General features: G+C 40.2%; 1 protein-coding gene across 8 annotated transcripts in view; it reads right to left on the reverse strand.

Moving 5' to 3' along the window:
• The window catches only part of SPATA18 (spermatogenesis associated 18), a 42,195-nt gene that overhangs the window by 8,248 nt on the left and 16,988 nt on the right, over positions 1-16,959 (reverse strand). For 4 of the 8 annotated variants that reach the window (XM_005299082.4, XM_065596900.1, XM_005299080.4 and 1 more), the window contains 5 exons: positions 14,331-14,426; positions 4,653-4,787; positions 3,659-3,896; positions 2,361-2,519; positions 1,629-1,804 (listed from right to left, as the gene is read on the reverse strand). In XM_005299082.4, coding sequence (XP_005299139.1) covers positions 1,629-1,804; positions 2,361-2,519; positions 3,659-3,896; positions 4,653-4,787; positions 14,331-14,426 — 804 coding nt within the window. The remainder of the gene's footprint in view (positions 1-1,628; positions 1,805-2,360; positions 2,520-3,658; positions 3,897-4,652; positions 4,788-14,330; positions 14,427-16,959) is intronic. The other 4 variants (XM_005299083.4, XM_065596899.1, XM_065596902.1 and 1 more) reach the window with 1 other exon arrangement.

Consider the following 16,959-nt stretch of genomic DNA (forward strand, 5'->3'; position numbering starts at 1 on the left):
GAAAATTTATCATTGTGTTAAAACAGTTTTGTCAGCACACTTGTTTATTGATACTTGCATATTATATAAACACATATACACAAAGCTATCTACATCACATGTCTATTGGTGATATCCATATAATAAATTGCAGGGCCATGTTATAAATTGCACTTTTCATGTACCTTAAAACCTCTGAGTACTTTCAAACTGCTGCAGTTCTTCCTTTTTAAATAATTTAAATTTTAACATTTCCACTCCCAAAGTTACCCTAGTCTTAGGTGCAGGATGGGCAATGGTCAGTCCTGACTAAAAACATATTTAAGGTCTGGTATCTCATGATTCATGAGGGCTAGAAACAGGAGCTATCTATCCTTAGGCACTGGAGAGTTCCACCTTTCCAGTGGGACACATGACTTGTTCCCTGCCCTTAAAGATCCCAGGATAATGGCCTATAAAACAGTGATATTTTTAAGTCTAGAAAAACTATTTTTGGACTTTTTAGGGGTTTTTTAAATGTATCGGTTCTATCTTCTGTCTCATTCCCTGGTCTTTTGAAGGCCAAACACATCTAGTTGACTGAGAAAGGTGATAACACTAAAAATAGTTAGGGGCCATTGCCCTTCTAATATAGCCAAAACAGCTGGCTGGTCAGCAACTGGCTAAAGCCATCTCTTCTGATCATGTCTGATTTTGCTTTTGTCCCATTGAAGCTTCACCTTCCTCTCATTCCTCCTCTCTCTCCCTGACTACTTCACCTGTTCCCCTCTGCCTCCCTCCAGTTTTAAAGTAATTATTTTAAGCCTTCTTGCTGTTGTTGCCTTTCTTTTCTCCCCCTTATTTAACTTCTTTCTCCTTGAAAGCAAATTTACTTTGAGCTGTGGCCTCTGGTGCTTGCTTGGAAGGCCTCAGAAGTGCTCTAGGATTCTCTATCAGTTCACACAGCAGCCAACTCTGAGCCTTGAAAGAGCCCTTAAATCCTAGTTCACAAAATGTTAAAGAAAATCCCATTTCTACAAAGGATTTTCACTTCTCTAAGGAGTGGCTTCTCCTTCCATACTGAGCTGTGGCAACAAGTGATGATGGGGCACCAAAGAGCTCAGAATCCACAGAACAGCTGCCAGAAAGGATGTGCAGAGAATCCTGAGATTTGTGAGACCCTTGTGCAGGCACTATCTGTCAGAGCTCACTGGAACTTTGCTTCTAATGAACTGGGCAAGTAACAATGGAGGAAGTAGCAAGAAGAATCTTTTTAAAACGCTGGCAGCAGAGGGGAATTTGGCAGTGAGAGGAAGATTGTTCTTAATATTTTTAGTAAAGGTTTTATAATCAAATATACACATGAGACTGGAGCTTATAGATAAAATTGTTGCCCTGTTGGTTGAAAAAGTGACTAATAAGTGAAATATATTGCCCAAAGTTTACATACTTTGCATACATATTCCACTACAACCCTTGAATTATCTACCAAATGTGCTACATAGTAGGGAAATAGAACTCAAACTAAACAAGTAAAGTTTACCAGCAATCTTAAACCGTAATTTAAATAGGCTGAACTGGCTGAAGGATGGACTATGTGGCCTGATGGGTCTTTTCCATCTCTAATTTCTATGGTAGGAGTCTATTACTGAATATTTCAGAGTTCTTACTTGCTCTCATTAAAAAGTTCTCCATCTGCACCAAATGCAATATCGAGGGGAGGAACCAAGGTCTGCATTGAGAAAGCTACACGGCACAACTCCCGAATCAAACTGCTGATCATGATGAAGTCAACTTCTGGTGGGAATGAAATTTTAGGATTGATATTCATGGCACGAATTACTTCCTGAAAATAAACATAACATATCTAGTTACTAGTGATGACGAATTTGAGCTTACCAAAGCTTTGTAGTTACAGATGGGCCGATACTGAAACACTTGACCCTCCTAACTTTCACTACCACAAAACCCCCTTAAATAAAAGGTACACAGAACACCAAAGATGCTGCCTTATGTTATTTCAGGGACTATTGCCTCTATTTCTGAAATGACATCATAATATCAGCATTAATGCTGACATCAGTCCTAGGACTGGTATACTGATTTCAAGTGCAGTACAGTGCTTCCTAGACTACCACTGAAAGCATCATACAATTGTTTTATTTACTGTAGCTAGATTTTATTTTGCAAATGGCATTACTTTTGCAAAAACAGACACTACCGTCACAAATAAAAGTATATCAAACAGATACAAACACTAGCATGTTATATTACTGTATGAGAAAACTTATTGACGAAATTAATGCTGTTAACTTCTCCCTAGTAAAACTACTTCAAAGTAAGATGAATTTCAGGTTTGTATAAAATATTAATAGTCTGGCTTCACATTGCCTCAGACTTACGTTGACACTGGCTTGAACATCATATAGATCCTCATGGCGAACTATATAATCCAGGACAGTGTCTTCAAGTGATTCAGGCCCTGAGTAAGTTAGAGACAGAGTCTTTCTCACACGCATTTTGAATTGTCTGAAGGCCATCTTCGCTGCATGGAAAGACTCCTGCAAATGTTAAAACAACCAGTTATATTTATAACTTGGAGCAAGAAAATAGGTTTGATTTTCAAACAATGGTCCAGACACATTCCCAGAGTAACCTCACTGATATCAAGAGATAAATTTGGCCAAATGTCTTTATAGTTTCCTGGGGAGAAAAATTTTCATATTAAAATGGTGGTGTTTAGAAACAATACACCTTAGAGAGGGTATTCTCAGATACATCACATTTGTTTTTAAATTCCAGGTGACAAATCAGATTAGAATGCTTCAGACTTTCCAGCTAGAACTTTCTATTTTTCCATAAGATTCCAACACTTGCAAAATCAAGTACTTCAGTTTAACACATTCAAAGATGTCAGTGGACAGGATGTTGTACTTAGAATTTTAAGCTCTATAGCATAACATGTCTACAGCAGTACACGTTGTCTGTTAGTAAGAGGATTTGTAGTTTGATTGTGTAATTTGGTTGAAAATTGCTAGTCTAGGGAAAAACAACACTTCGCATTTACACAGCAATGCTTGCCATCAAGGCTTGGTGCTGAGCATTCACAAGTCCCAGTGACATCTGTGGAAGCTGCAGGTGCTCAACCCCTCTCAGGACCATATCCATTAAGATTCACAATATCTTTCTGCTATGGCTAAGCACTACATCAATTTTATAGAGGGAGAAAATGAAGCACAGAAAAGTAAAACAACCTGCCACAGGCCATAAAGTGAGCTGTGGCAAAGCCATGAATAGAATTAAGGACTCCTCTTGACTCCCAGTCTCCTGCTCTATCTACCTACCTACGTTCTTATGTGATACCCAGAACATTCAGAAAACATGTATCTAGATATCTCCTGTGACTTAATGTGAAGCATCATATGGACAGGCCTTAGTGGCTTGTAAATATTCGTTTTTAAAACTAGTTTAAATGAAGTGGTGTGATCCAGAGGAATAACAATGAGCCCTGCAACCAGGAACTGCCAGGTTTTAGAGAAAAGATCAAAAGGATACTAAATTGAGGGAATTGAAATGAAAAATAGGAACAACAAAAAATGTATCAAGTGAAGCAAGTTGTAATCCAGCCAAGTCATATTATTTTTACATAAAGTATGTGCACAAACTGTAATGGAAAAAAAATACTGTAAACATTTCATACCACAGCTGCAACATATATTATCCTCTGCACTATCTCCAGATCATCGATATAAGTCCTCAAAAGGTTCTGTGCATCCAAGCGTTCTTGAGTATAAATCTCACTAAAGCGAGCCACCAGGTGGGCATGACGTGCAGCATTCGTAAGCCTGGCCCGGCCAGGTGAGCAGCTCCTGAGTGGAAGAGGACTAGGTGATCTACTTCGGCAGGGCCTTGGAGAAGGAGAGCGACTCCGTGCAAGTCTGAAAGTGTGATGAAAAGTAGTTTTAAGGTCATCTCATTACCTTTAGAAAGTTTTGGTCTGGTCTACACTCAATTTTTATACTAATTTAACTATTTTGCTTTAGGGTGTAGTATTATACTGATATAGTTAAAGATGTACAAGCCCCAGTATGGATGCTGTTATACCAGTATAAAATTGTGTATCCCAGTATAGCTTATTCCCATAAATTGGTTTCTAAATCAATATAGTTAAAGCAGTTCCAAAAGTGTGTGGAGGTAAGCACTTTGTACCAGAGAAACAGAATTTTAAAAAATAAAACTTCTGGAATTTGTACCTCTTCCATTACCAATGTACAGTGACTAAATGGCACATTTAGCAAACAGTCTTGTACTGGAATGGTATGGTGCTCCAAAAGCCTTATAGCAAGAAATAACGCATTGCTTCTGCCCATAAGAAATTTCTCAGTACATTCTGCAAGGCTGTCCTTTTGGTACATTTCCCGAAGCTCAACATAACAGTCTGAAATGAAAATATTTGTGCATTACCCCCCTTTCTTCCTTCAAAATAAATTTGGTGGAAACGTTTATGTTGCTTCATTATAGGATGGGGAGGTTTAGTTTATGTTTTCTTTTCAATCTAAAACTATGTATCTGCAATTTCTCTTCCTCTTCAGTAGCAGCTCAACATATGTTATCCTAGCTTGGGAGATCATAAATTCAGTTTTTGGTTTGCTTCCTGTGTATGTTTTAAAGATTTGTCAAATTAGGGTCCATACCTGCTGTGAAGAACAGATTTTTGGGCACCCAGGATGGCAATCTCATCCTTTAGTATTTGAACCTGTTGCTCATAATCATTCAGACGATCCAGATTCCTCAAAGTGCTCTCTTCCTGTGCTTGGGAAGCCTTCAGACTTAATCAAACAACATAAAACTGGTGACAAGCGGCCCTTCTACCAATCTAAATGACCTATTTATTAATCCATATTAAATACAAAAAGCTTTGTAAAAATAATGGAGAGGTTAACTTCTAGAGAGAAACACAGGGAACTCCATAGTTAGCAATGAACTGCAAAACCAACCCAAAATTGTTTTTTCCCCCTTAATTGCCACTCTGTGTATACAGACTCTTGTCATGTGACAGGGGATATTAATTACCCTTATGTATTCCAGGACCATGTCAGGTGAACAAGGTCAGTCTCTTTCCTGTGTGTCACAAATTAATTAGAGTCTCAAACTTTTTAAAAAAGGAATTTGGGGTTCTTTTATTTTTTTACATCAGGTCCTCCTTTTCCTCTCTCTGCAGGAGTACCCTGGCAAGATTTTTGGAGGCCCTGAATAATGATGTCACATGAGTCTGTAACCTTACTGAAGCTCTCCCTCACCCCAAAAGAGGGAGAGATAATGATGATTCTTAAACATTGTTAGATGCCCTGCAAAGCAATTTTAAACACATTTATATTGCCCTTTACTGCTTCTTTACAATATAAAAAAGAGATGTTTCAAAGTTTCCCCCTTTGCTTCTCCCCACTCCAAAAAACAAATAAAACTCTGAATGTTTTCTATGTCCTTCCTTCCCTTTCTTTACTGGTGAGATCTTTGGAGGGCTTGACTAGTGATACCAAATGAGGCTGCCACCTGAGCTGCAGATCTTTCTCCTTCCACTGGAGGGAGGAAAGATCTACGTGTAATGTAAGAATGGCCACTGTGGCAAGGGGAAGGGAATTTCCTGCCTCAAATGAGAAGGACAAGTTGCCCATAGTGTTAGTTTCCTGTGACATCACTAGTCAAGTCCTCCAATTCCTACAGCAAGGAATTCCAGCAAAAAGAGGCAAGAGGGGAGCAGATATTTCTAATGAAATAAATAATCAGGAAAGAAAACTAGTGGTTTTTTTTCTGGAGATGGGCAGGGGAGGAAAGCTTTTATGCATCATAATACCTTGACAAGGAGGAATGGCTAACTCAGAGGGAAAGGGGTTTAAAAAGCCAGCTAATAAGTGACCAAAGGAGCTAACAAACAGGAGCAGCAAACAGGGAGTTTTGCAAGGGCATGTGAGAGGCAGATACGCCTAACAAACATACTCCTAACTTAGGCCAAAATGACATCAGGGTATCCTCTCACACTGAGGATACCGCTCCAGAGAAGGGGACTCCAGTTATTAGGAAAAGACAGATAATAGTGAAGGGGGATTCAATTATTAGAAATATATATTGCTGGGTTTGTGATGCCTGGGACAACCACATGGTGAATTGTCTGCTGGGTGCAAAGGTACAGACCTCTCAAGACATCAGGATAGACTTATGTGCAGTGCCAGGGAGGAGCCGGTGGGTCATGGTTAAGGCTATGTTTTAGTCATAGGTATTTTTAGTGAAAAGTCATGGACAGGTCATGGGCAATAAACAAAAATTCACAGCCATGACCTGTCCATGACTTACACTAAAAATACTTGTGATTAAATCTTGGGGGGCGAGGGGGCCTGCTCCTAGGAGGGGGGCGGTTGCTGGGGGATGACATCTGGGGACCGCTGCTGGGGGCCGTGGACCAGGGCTGCTCTGGCTGGCCATCCAGAACTGTGGACCACGGCTGCTCCGGCCAGCCACCCGGGGACTGCTGCCCGGGGGCCGCAGACATGCCATCCAGCCGCCCAGGGACCGCTGCCCAGGGGCTGTGGACCGTGGCTGCTCCAGCCATCCCTGGGGCCACTCCAGCAGCAGCTGGTGTGGCTGTCCCCAGGGCCATCTGAGCAGCTGTCCCCGGAGCCAGCTGCTTGAGCGGCCCTGGGGTCAGCCACACTGGCCACTGCAGAAGTCACAAAGGTCACAGAAAGTCACGGAATCGTAGTCATGGTACATGTAGGTACCAATGACATTGAGAAGGTAGGAGAGGAGTCCTGGAGGCCAAATTTTGGCTACTAGGTAAGAGACTAAAGTCCAGGACTTTCATGGTAACATCCTCTGAAATGCACCCAGTTCCACATGCAGGGCCATTTAGAACTGCAGGGTCTCATTGCATGAACGAGACAACGGTTCTGGGAGAGAAGATTCAGGTGTATTAGGAACTGGGGTATGGAACAGCTTCCATATGAGGGGAAAATAAAAAGACTGGGACTGTTCAGCTTAGAAAAGAGACGACTAAGGAGGAGTACAATAGAGGTCTGTAGAATCATAACTGGTGTGGAGAAAGCAAATAGGAAAGTATTATTTACCCTTTCATGTAATTCAAGGACAGGGGCCAACCAATGAAATTAATAGGCAGAATGTTTAAAACAAACATAAGGAAGTACTTCCTCACGCAGCGCACAGTCAACCTGGGGAACTTGTTGCCAGGGGATATTGTGAAGGCCAGAAGTATAACTGGGTTCAAAAAAGAATTAGATAATTCTTGGAGGATAGGTCCATCAAGGTCCATTCATCAGGACTGTCAGGGACGCAACCCCATGCTCCAGGTGTCCCTCACCCTCTGACTCCAGGAGCTGAGAGTGGACAACAGGTGATGGATCACTCAATAACTGCCCTGTTCTGTTCATTCCCTCTGAACCATGTGGCACTGGCCACTGTTGGAAGACGGGATATTGGGCTAGGTGAACCATTTGTCTGACTCAGTAAGGCCATTTTTATGTTCTGATAAGAAAGTAGTAAAAAGGAACACAGTGCCATGCAGTTCATCTGCCACAGTGTCCTTAACAATTATTATGACTAGGCAATGCAGGGTGTCAGAAGGACAGGGTGTCTGCAATAACAACAAAATCAGACAAGGAAAAAGTAATTCAGTATTTCCTGCCTTTTGTCAATTAACAGTATTCACAAGGACACCCGTCAAGATGTTTAAGTACAAAATGAGATGATCCTCATCTGTTGTTCTATATAGATCTGAAAAGTTTCCTCTTTTTTTATCTGAAATAACTATCGCAACTGCAGATAATAATTGCAAATAATTATTGTACCTTCAGAGACCTACTTAAAAAGGTGCCTGCCTTACTTATAAGAAAGACAGTGTCACATGTGTTATAGCTTAAAGCCGTTAGAGTACATGTACCCTGCTATGTTCACTGCTAATTCCACACTAAATCACACATTTAAAAGAGCAGCCACCACATATTGGATTAATTTTTTAAAGATATAGAAAAGAAAAACAAAGCACTAGAAGAAAAGACCCTCTTTATGGGACATATACAGTAGACCAGCTCTAGTGTTTGAAAGCCTTGACATTATCCCCTTTCAATGCTAGTCTAGCATGAGTGAGAATTAAGTTGTTTTACATTTTCTATTTAATAAATATTATATAGTTTCTATAAAACTACTGATCCAAAATCAGTAGAACATTATCAGTTTTCCCACTGACACTAAAGAGGTCTGAACATTATGGGGATTGTAGGAGATATTGGGTCTGTGGGTGTTCCTAAATCATTAATAGAAACAAATGGTGGTAAATAATGTGTTCTGTGAAAAATCACAACAACATTCTGAAAAGCAGCTATGGATGTTCACGTGCATGCCTTAAAAATTCATCTGTTTAAAAAAGGTACCAGTTTACCACACATTCATGCTTACTTGCTGATTAATTTGCAGTTTTTAAGAACTTTTCAGTTAAAGGGTAAAAAAAATTACCATAGATTCTTAAACTTTTCTATATTATTTAAAAATAAAATGGATAACTTAAACTGATCGAAGTTAATTTTAAAAAAAATTCACAGCCTAAGAAATTCTGTGTGAAGTTTCTAAAGCTAATGCAAATTACAACACCAGAGCTATAAGACCCGGAAAACTAGTGTTTAATCAAAAGGGCCACAGAATGTCAATTTCAGTAGCTCAACATGCTCTGTTGTAGTATCAGTAGCCCAAATTCAGCACTGGTGTACATGGGTGCAACCATCTTTTCTTTATATGTTTATACAGCCCCTAGCACCATTGGGATGAGGCCTCTTGGTGCTTCCACATTACAAATAGTTCATCTTCATCATCATGGTTTAATCACTCATAATACCTCATCAGTTTTTTGGCCCCTTAACACTTTGTTGGTATTTAGCTTCCTTCAAGCTTTACATTTTCACATAAATTAGTTTGTAAAGAATGTTGTGAATTTTCTTTTCTCACACTCCAGAATTACGTCTCATACTGTAATCAGCCAGGCACCATCAATATGAGTCATAAAAACTCCAGCACTTACCAATGCATTTCTAGAAATGACTGAATTTGATGGAGCACACTAGGTAGCCTCTACCTCTAACTAATGGATGCATGTCCTCTGCTCCTTTGTTTGATCTGCTTATTGTAAATTGTTCCAGCTGACCATTTCATCTTAATTTGTAAGATTTTTACTTTTTCTGTATTGATGTTCCACTCTCATCAAATACCCATTCAAATTCTGTCATTTCCAGAAGTGCATCAGCGAGTGAGGGAGTTTTTAAGACTCATACTAATGGTGCCTGTCTGATTACAGCATGAGAGGTAATTCTGGAGTGGGAGAATGAGTGGTCATTAAAAACTAAAAGTTGTACTATGAAATAATCAGATTTTTTTAAATAAAAAAGGAATACAATTAGAAAAAAAGAGGCCAAATTAAACAGTCAATCACCTTAACTGTGATCAATTCAACAAAATAATAAATAACCCAGCAATAAAATTTCAAGAAAAGAATAACAGACTGAATAGGATTAAAATACAGTTTTAGAAGCCCCCAAAAAACAGACACACAATCCCAGAATCCAGATTAATTATTGCTTTACTGACATAGAAGCACAATAATAAGAGGGTATTTGGAGAAAAATTTTGATGAAAGCATGCTGAGATCAGAGCAGTTTCAGTTCTTTCATAGGGTTGAAAATATACATTAAAAATTAAGTCCTTTCAAAAATATTCTGGCATTTTTCTTTAAAAAAAAAAAAAAAAAAAAACCCCCACAGACCCATAGAGTAATATACCATATATGAATGTATTAGAAAATGTTCAGTTGCTGAATGTGTTCAACTGTTGTGGGCCATAAAACCAAAGAACAAATTTATCTTGTTCTTTTATGCATAATTTCTCAATATCATTAAAAAACAAAAACAGAACAAAAACAAAAAAACTAACCCACAGTGCAGTGAAGGCAGGAAAGAAAGGAGGCAATCATGTATTTGTCTCAGGACACGATACAGCTCCCACTCAAGTCAGTGGAAAGACTCCCATTGATTTCACTTGGGGTTCTATCCTGTTTAAGTTCCACTATACCAAACCAGATAAGTGGATACAAGTACTTCCTTCTAGCAGATGGAGAAAGAAAAAAGACAAAGTTTTTTTGGGGGGAGGTTTAGGTTGGAGTGGGTGAGGTTTAGGTTGGATATTAGGAAAAACTTTTTCACTAGGAGGGTGGTGAAGCACTGGAATGGGTTACCTAGGGAGGTGCTTAAAAACCTCCTTCCTTAGAGGTTTTTAAGGTCAGGCTTGACAAAGCCCTGGCTGGGATGATTTAGTTGGGGATTGGTCCTGCTTTGAGCAGGGTGTTGGACTAGATGACTTCCTGATGTCCCTTCCAACCCTGATATTTTATGACATCACTCTCTCTAACAATGGGCTGCCTGGCTCTGATCAGTTAGGATCTTCTTGAGCAATAAGACTTCAGCTTAAAAAAACCTACAAAGAAAATTAAGAAAAAAATCCAGGACAACTATCTGAAATCCAGACACAACAATAACAGCAAATGGATGCCTGGGTTTCTATGTACAGGATTTGGAGAAATCAAATTAACAGATAAGAAATTACCAGTCTCCAAGATCCTTCTGTGTCCTCCTAGACAAATGGGAACTTCAAGTACCCAGTACCAGAACAGAGGGTATAGTTAAGAAAAACTGAGAAAATGGATGAACTACAGCATATAGGACCTGTCTTTCAAAGGAGGAATGCTCAAATCTGTAATGATCTGAAAGATATACAAGTATCACCTGTTAGAGATCATGAAGTTGATTTTTTTTTCTGGAGTAAGCCTTGATCAAAGAGCCACAGAAAACTAAGATGTGGAACATATAACCTGCTTACACATAGGGGAACAGCAAGATAACCATTCTAAAAAACTCCTCATGTGCACCTGCTCAAGAACCAGGCTGATAGTCATAAGGCTCCTGGTCACCTTTGACTATCAGGTTTATGGAACAGAGGATCTGTCTCGGAGTGTATATATGTGACCAACTGAGATGACTGCTGAATAGGTTATCCTTTCATAGATGAGGGAAGTATTTATAGATGAAAGTATTCAGCCTCAGAGGCAATGATTCTCAAAATATGAAAAACAGTACTCTCACTACTTTGCACTTTATTTAGAAACCTATACGGTCATTTAAAACATATTAAGAATAAGGACTCATGCAGTTTCAATTCCTCTAGCTAGATCTGACTCACTGAGCCAGACTGCCATGATTTTCAGGGCTACTATACCCATGAATGACTGAGAATGGTAGAAAATTCCTCTCTTGCTACAAGAAGATTTGGTGAGCTAGGTCCTCACGCATTCATCGTTATGCTTTCCGTCCACAAACCTCAATTTATGTTGGTATGCTATATCTGGATCCCAGCAATGAGTTGCCTGATCTTGACTCTACCCAATAGATGAAGGGAGCCCATCTTTATGAAAGACCATAAACATGGGTCCCTTTGTGCCCCAAGTTGGCACTCCATTCAAAAGGCTAGTATCTGAGAATCTATTCCCAGAACCTATTTGGGAATCCATCACTGAGTTCTGCCAATTACTGTTATCCTGCAAGCATCCGGTGAGATTATATATTAGATCCAGGGACAAGAACAGCCAGACAGAGCTCAAACTGAGGTGATCAATGACTAAGCAACCGCAGTTAGAGAGACACTTAGGATAATGCATTCAGAACTCGATATCCAGACATCATGTCATGGATTCCAGACTGGCAGGCACACCCACAGTGTAACCAGAGCCAACTGGATTAAGGCAGAAACATGATTCTCAGCCTCACAATCCATTGATTAGGAAAGAACACCTTAGTCCCTCTTGGTACTTACATACCATACTGATAGGTGTCTTATAATTATCTAAGATGTATGGGTAAACCTTACCTACCCAAGCATGGAAATGTTGGAATGTTCATAAGATCAAGAACACTACTTTTTTTTTCCAGTACATCAGTTGCACAAGGACCAGCTAACTGGAAGAATGGTCTTCTTAATCATCCCTGAAATACTGGGATCAATTCTTTGGGCTGCAAGAAACCCCACCAGGCTTTTCTTCTGAGGGAGCAGGGCATGATTTAAAAGCTTTTATGACCTGGTTTCTTGTCAGGAACAGTCCACTCTCTGTCTTAAATGTCCTGAATGAAACGGGGAACTGAAGAAAAGTTACACCATTTCCTACAGTGTTATTAGGAATATAAGGTCCCCATTATTTTCAAGCAGTGGAGCACTTCCATTTACATTTAAAGTGCAGGCAACTTGCTTAACAACCATGACTAAATCACCTCTTTTGAAAAGCCAAATATCAGAATAATCTTACATCCTGTTAGATCAAAACTTCTTTTCTGCTAGTGAAAAGATAGCATTGACCTGGAGATAAGAAGGATGAATTGACTAGTCAACTAAGCTGTCACCTCTGAGGAAATGTGGTCTGGATGAAATAACCAAACCCAGAGTAATTATCAGTGCTCTGCTGTCAAACTAGGATGAGGTATCTAGTGGGATCCCACAGGTGTCTGTTCTGGGTCTGGTACATTTCAAAATTTTTGTTAATGACTTGGATAATGAGTGAAGAGTATGCTTATAGAATCTGTGGATGACAGCAAGTTGGGAGGGGGACTTTGGTGGACAGGATTGGAATTCAAAATTACCTCCACAAATTGGGGAACTGATCTGAAATCAACAGTATGAAATTCAGTAAAGGCAAGTGCAAAGTTACTATGCCTATGAAGGAAAAAATCAAACACAAAAAGGGAAATTATTGGCTATGCAGTAGTATTACAGAAAAGGATCTGGGGGCTATAGTGGATCACAAATTGAATATGAGTCAACAATGTGATGCAGTTGTGAAAAAGGCTAATATCATTCTGGAGTATATTGTCATATGGAAGATGTGGAAGGTAACTGTTCCGCTCTGCTTGGCACTGCTGAGGCCTCAGATGGAGTCTATGACTAATTTTGGGAGCCACACTTTACGAAAGATGTGGACAAATTGGAGAGAGTCCAGAGGAGAGCAATAAAAATGATAAAAGGTTTAGAAAACCTGACCTATGAGGAAAAGTTTTTTAAAAAACCCTGTGAATGTTTAGTCTTAAGAAAAGAAAACTGAAGGGGGACCTGATAATGGTCTTCAAATATGTTAAGGACTGTTATAAAGAGGATGGTGATCAATTGTTCTCTGCGTTCACAGGACAAGAATTGGCTTAATCCATATCAAGCGAGACTTAGGTCAGACATTAGAAAAATACTTCTAACTATTAGGATAGATAAGTACTAGAATAGGTTACCAAGGGAGGCTGTGAAATCCCCTTCATTGTAGGTTTTTAGGAACAGGTTAGATAAACACCTGTCAAGATAATCTGGGTATACTTGGCCTGCCTAAATGCACAGGAATAGGTTATATAACCTCTCGAGGTTCCCTTCCATATAATCTGTGATCCTATGTCCTTTCTTTTCTCTAAACCAGTCCTATTTTTTCAAACTTCTCTCAGAGGTCATGTTTTCTAAACATCTTATAATTTTTATTGCTCTCCTCTGGACACTCTCTCCAATTTGTTCACATATTTCTTAGTTTGTGGTGCCCAGAACTACACACAGTATTCCAGCTGAGACCTCACCCATACAAGTAGAGGGGAACAATTATCTACCAAGTCTTTCATACAACACTCCTGTTAATCCACCTCAGGTTTTGCATATGACACTCCTGGGATCTCTCACACATGATTTACTCACACTGGACATACAACCAACATGGGACCTCACACCCTGGATCTACTTACACTAAGTCACAGGGCCTCTCTATACACAGAGCCAAAGCTCTAACCAACTGGCTGTTAAGAGACAGCCAGATGTGTCCAAACCATGCTGTTTTAAATGCTCCAAAGAAAAGTGAGGTAAAAAAAAAAGAAAAGAGAGATTATTAGTAAAGTACCCCTGCAGAAATAACTGTAACTAATCCCAGACAACTGGAGAGAGGAACACAGAGGGAAAAACAACCCTCAAAGCCTATCCAGCCAAAAGAGCTGTATCCAACTGCTAGAGTCTAGAAGACAACTGATCAGGATCAGGATCAGTCAACTTTATAAAGGGGAACAACTCATGACAAAAGCTTTGCCTGGTCTCATGTGTTAGTAGGAGGAATTATTCCCCTTTATTTGGAGTAGCATAGGACAGGGGGAATTGAGCATTATAAAAATGTAAACAAAACACAAACAAATCACAAACTGTGTCTTTGCATGCTGCCTTACTGCCACAAATAGCCCTACAGTACATCACATTTTTCTTACGCTGCTTTTAGATGAACAATTTCATCCTCTGCTGCCAAAAGGGTAGTGGCTGATTTGGTCTTTGTGTCTTCAAGAGCCATCTGGGCTTCTGCCAGACTGCAAGAGAAATTAATAACCAGAAATATACCTTTAAATTAAAGGTACAGATTCTCACATTGAATTTTGCATGACAAAGCAAATATTTTAGCAGACTTTTTTTTTTTCTTTTTTTTTTGCAGGTCACCTGCATGCATAGTCTGCAAAAGTCATATCTGACTAAACTATACCAACAGAATTACTTATAAAGCTCCAGTTACTCCATCTCCGTCCCTAATTTAGATGCCCCAATTTGTCTCCATTAATCATAATCTGGTATAATCTCTGAACATGAGCACTCCATCTGCAAACCTGCCCATCTCCAGCTCCACAACACGGCCTGTTTTCCACTGCCTTCATAGCATCACCGCCAAAATCTTCCTTAATTTTTCTTCTTAATTTAATCTCTGTCCCCAAGTCCCTGCTCACTAGACTCCTACATGTGCAAAATATTGCTGCCCACTTTCATATGTGTATGGTACAAAGAAATGCAACTACGCCACAATCATCCTGTATCATTACCAATGATTCCCCATTTATTACAGGGTCCAGCTCAAAATTGCCTTCTTTTGTATTAAACTCTTCTGCAGATTTGCTCCAGCCTACATAATGGACCTTTCTTTGTATATCACTCCCTTCTCATCTAGCACTTCCTCCTCTCAGTCCAATTAAACAATCTCTTCCTGTTCATACCGAAGCCTTTGCTGAAATGCCTGTTATCTGGCCTCCCTATGTCTATGCCTCACCGTCTACCATAATTCAAAATTGGTTGAAAAGTAGTTTGTTTCAACATTTCCAACTTTTTTTCTTTGTTTTGACTGAAACAATTCACCAAAATCTCCACAATTTCCCTAAATGTTCTGGTTGATTCAAATCTGCCTTTTTTGGGGAGAAAAAGTTCTGGATGAAAAATGTTGACCGTCTCTAATCACTGTGCTCAGTAGTGTGATAAGGGGTGGGTATGAGACTGAGGATTGAGGGCGCAAAAATGGAGGGTAACTACTCTAATTGGCATCATCCCCCTGCAAACCCACAAGAATCAATGCTGACAGTTTCAGCATTACTCCCCTCTGTTATTCAGTGTTGGGGTCAGCCCACAGGAAGTCAGCACAACTCTTTAGTGAGCTGTACAGTAACTCCTCACTTAACGTTGTAATAATGTTCCTGAAAAATGCGACTTTAAGCAAAACAATGTTAAGTGAATCCAATTTCCCCATAAATTAATGTGGGGGGGGGGGGGAATAGGTTCCAGGGAAATTTTTTTCACCAGACAAAAAGACATATATATATATATATATATATATATATATACATATATACACACACACACACAGTAACAGGTACACAGCGATGATGATTGTGAAGCTTGGTTGCGGTGATGAAGTCAGAGGGTGGGATATTTCCCAGGGAATGCTTTGCTGCTAAATGATGAATTAGCAATCAGCTGAGCTCTCAAGGGTTAACCCATTGTTGTTAATGTTGCCTCACACTCTACAAGGCAGCAGGAATGGAGGGAGGGGAGACAGCATGGCAAAGAGAGACAGAGACACACACCGTGTGTGAGAGAGAAACACATGCATTGCCCCTTTCAGTAGGCTGACCCCACTCTAAGTACACTGCCTTTTTAAGTAGATCAGAAAGTTGAGACAGCAGCTGCTGTTGGCAAGCTCCCTCGGTCCTGAGCCCTGTTGTGTCCTCCTCCCCTACCCCCCGCTCTATGGAGTAAGCAGGGTGCAGGAGCAGAGGGGGGGGGACACCCTGACATTAGCCCCCATCTTCCCCCCGACCCTTGTAAAGCAAGCAGGAGGCTCCCGGGAGCAGCTCCAAGGCAGAGGGCAGGAGCAGCACATGGTAGTGAAGGGCAGGACAATTGAACTGCCGGCAATTGATAAGCTGCTGGGTGGCTGCCACACAGGGAACTTAGGGGAATGGGGAGCTGATAGGAGAGCTGCCAGTCCATCCTGGTTCCAAGCCCCCACCAACTAGCTCCAACGGGCTGCTCTTCCTGCAAGCAGTGGACAAAGCAGGCGGCTGCCAAACGATGTTATAAGGAAGCATTGCGCAACTTTAAACGAGCATGTTCTCTAATTGATCAGCAACATAACAACGAAACAACGTTAACCAGGATGACTTTAACTGAGGAGTTACTGTACTGCCAGAAGTGAAAGGGGGCATGAGGTATAACACAAAGGGGTCTCACAACCACGTAATTCTAAGAAAATCTGTGTAGTTTCATCTCCTTCTGCCACTTGATCTTGGCAGGCCTATGAAACATTTCTGATATACTGTAGGGACAATGAGAAAGGAACTTTATGAGGTAAACTCTGAAGGTTCACATTCTTGGGGTTTTCCTGTACCTGGGGATGATACACCCTACGATGTTTAGAAAACTCCTAAATATTCAGTACTCTCTTGGTGTTGCTTAGAAGACAAACCCCCAAAGTCCTGACTGAGGAGAGCACGGTTTTGTCTTTCACACACTATTTTACTTTGCTCCACTAATGAGAGATACTCATGAGTCATGAAATGTCATAAGCAACTTGAAAAGCTGAGC

Source organism: Chrysemys picta, chromosome 5, assembly GCF_011386835.1.
Source record: "Chrysemys picta bellii isolate R12L10 chromosome 5, ASM1138683v2, whole genome shotgun sequence".
In the NCBI taxonomy this organism is placed as follows: Eukaryota; Metazoa; Chordata; order Testudines; family Emydidae; genus Chrysemys; species Chrysemys picta.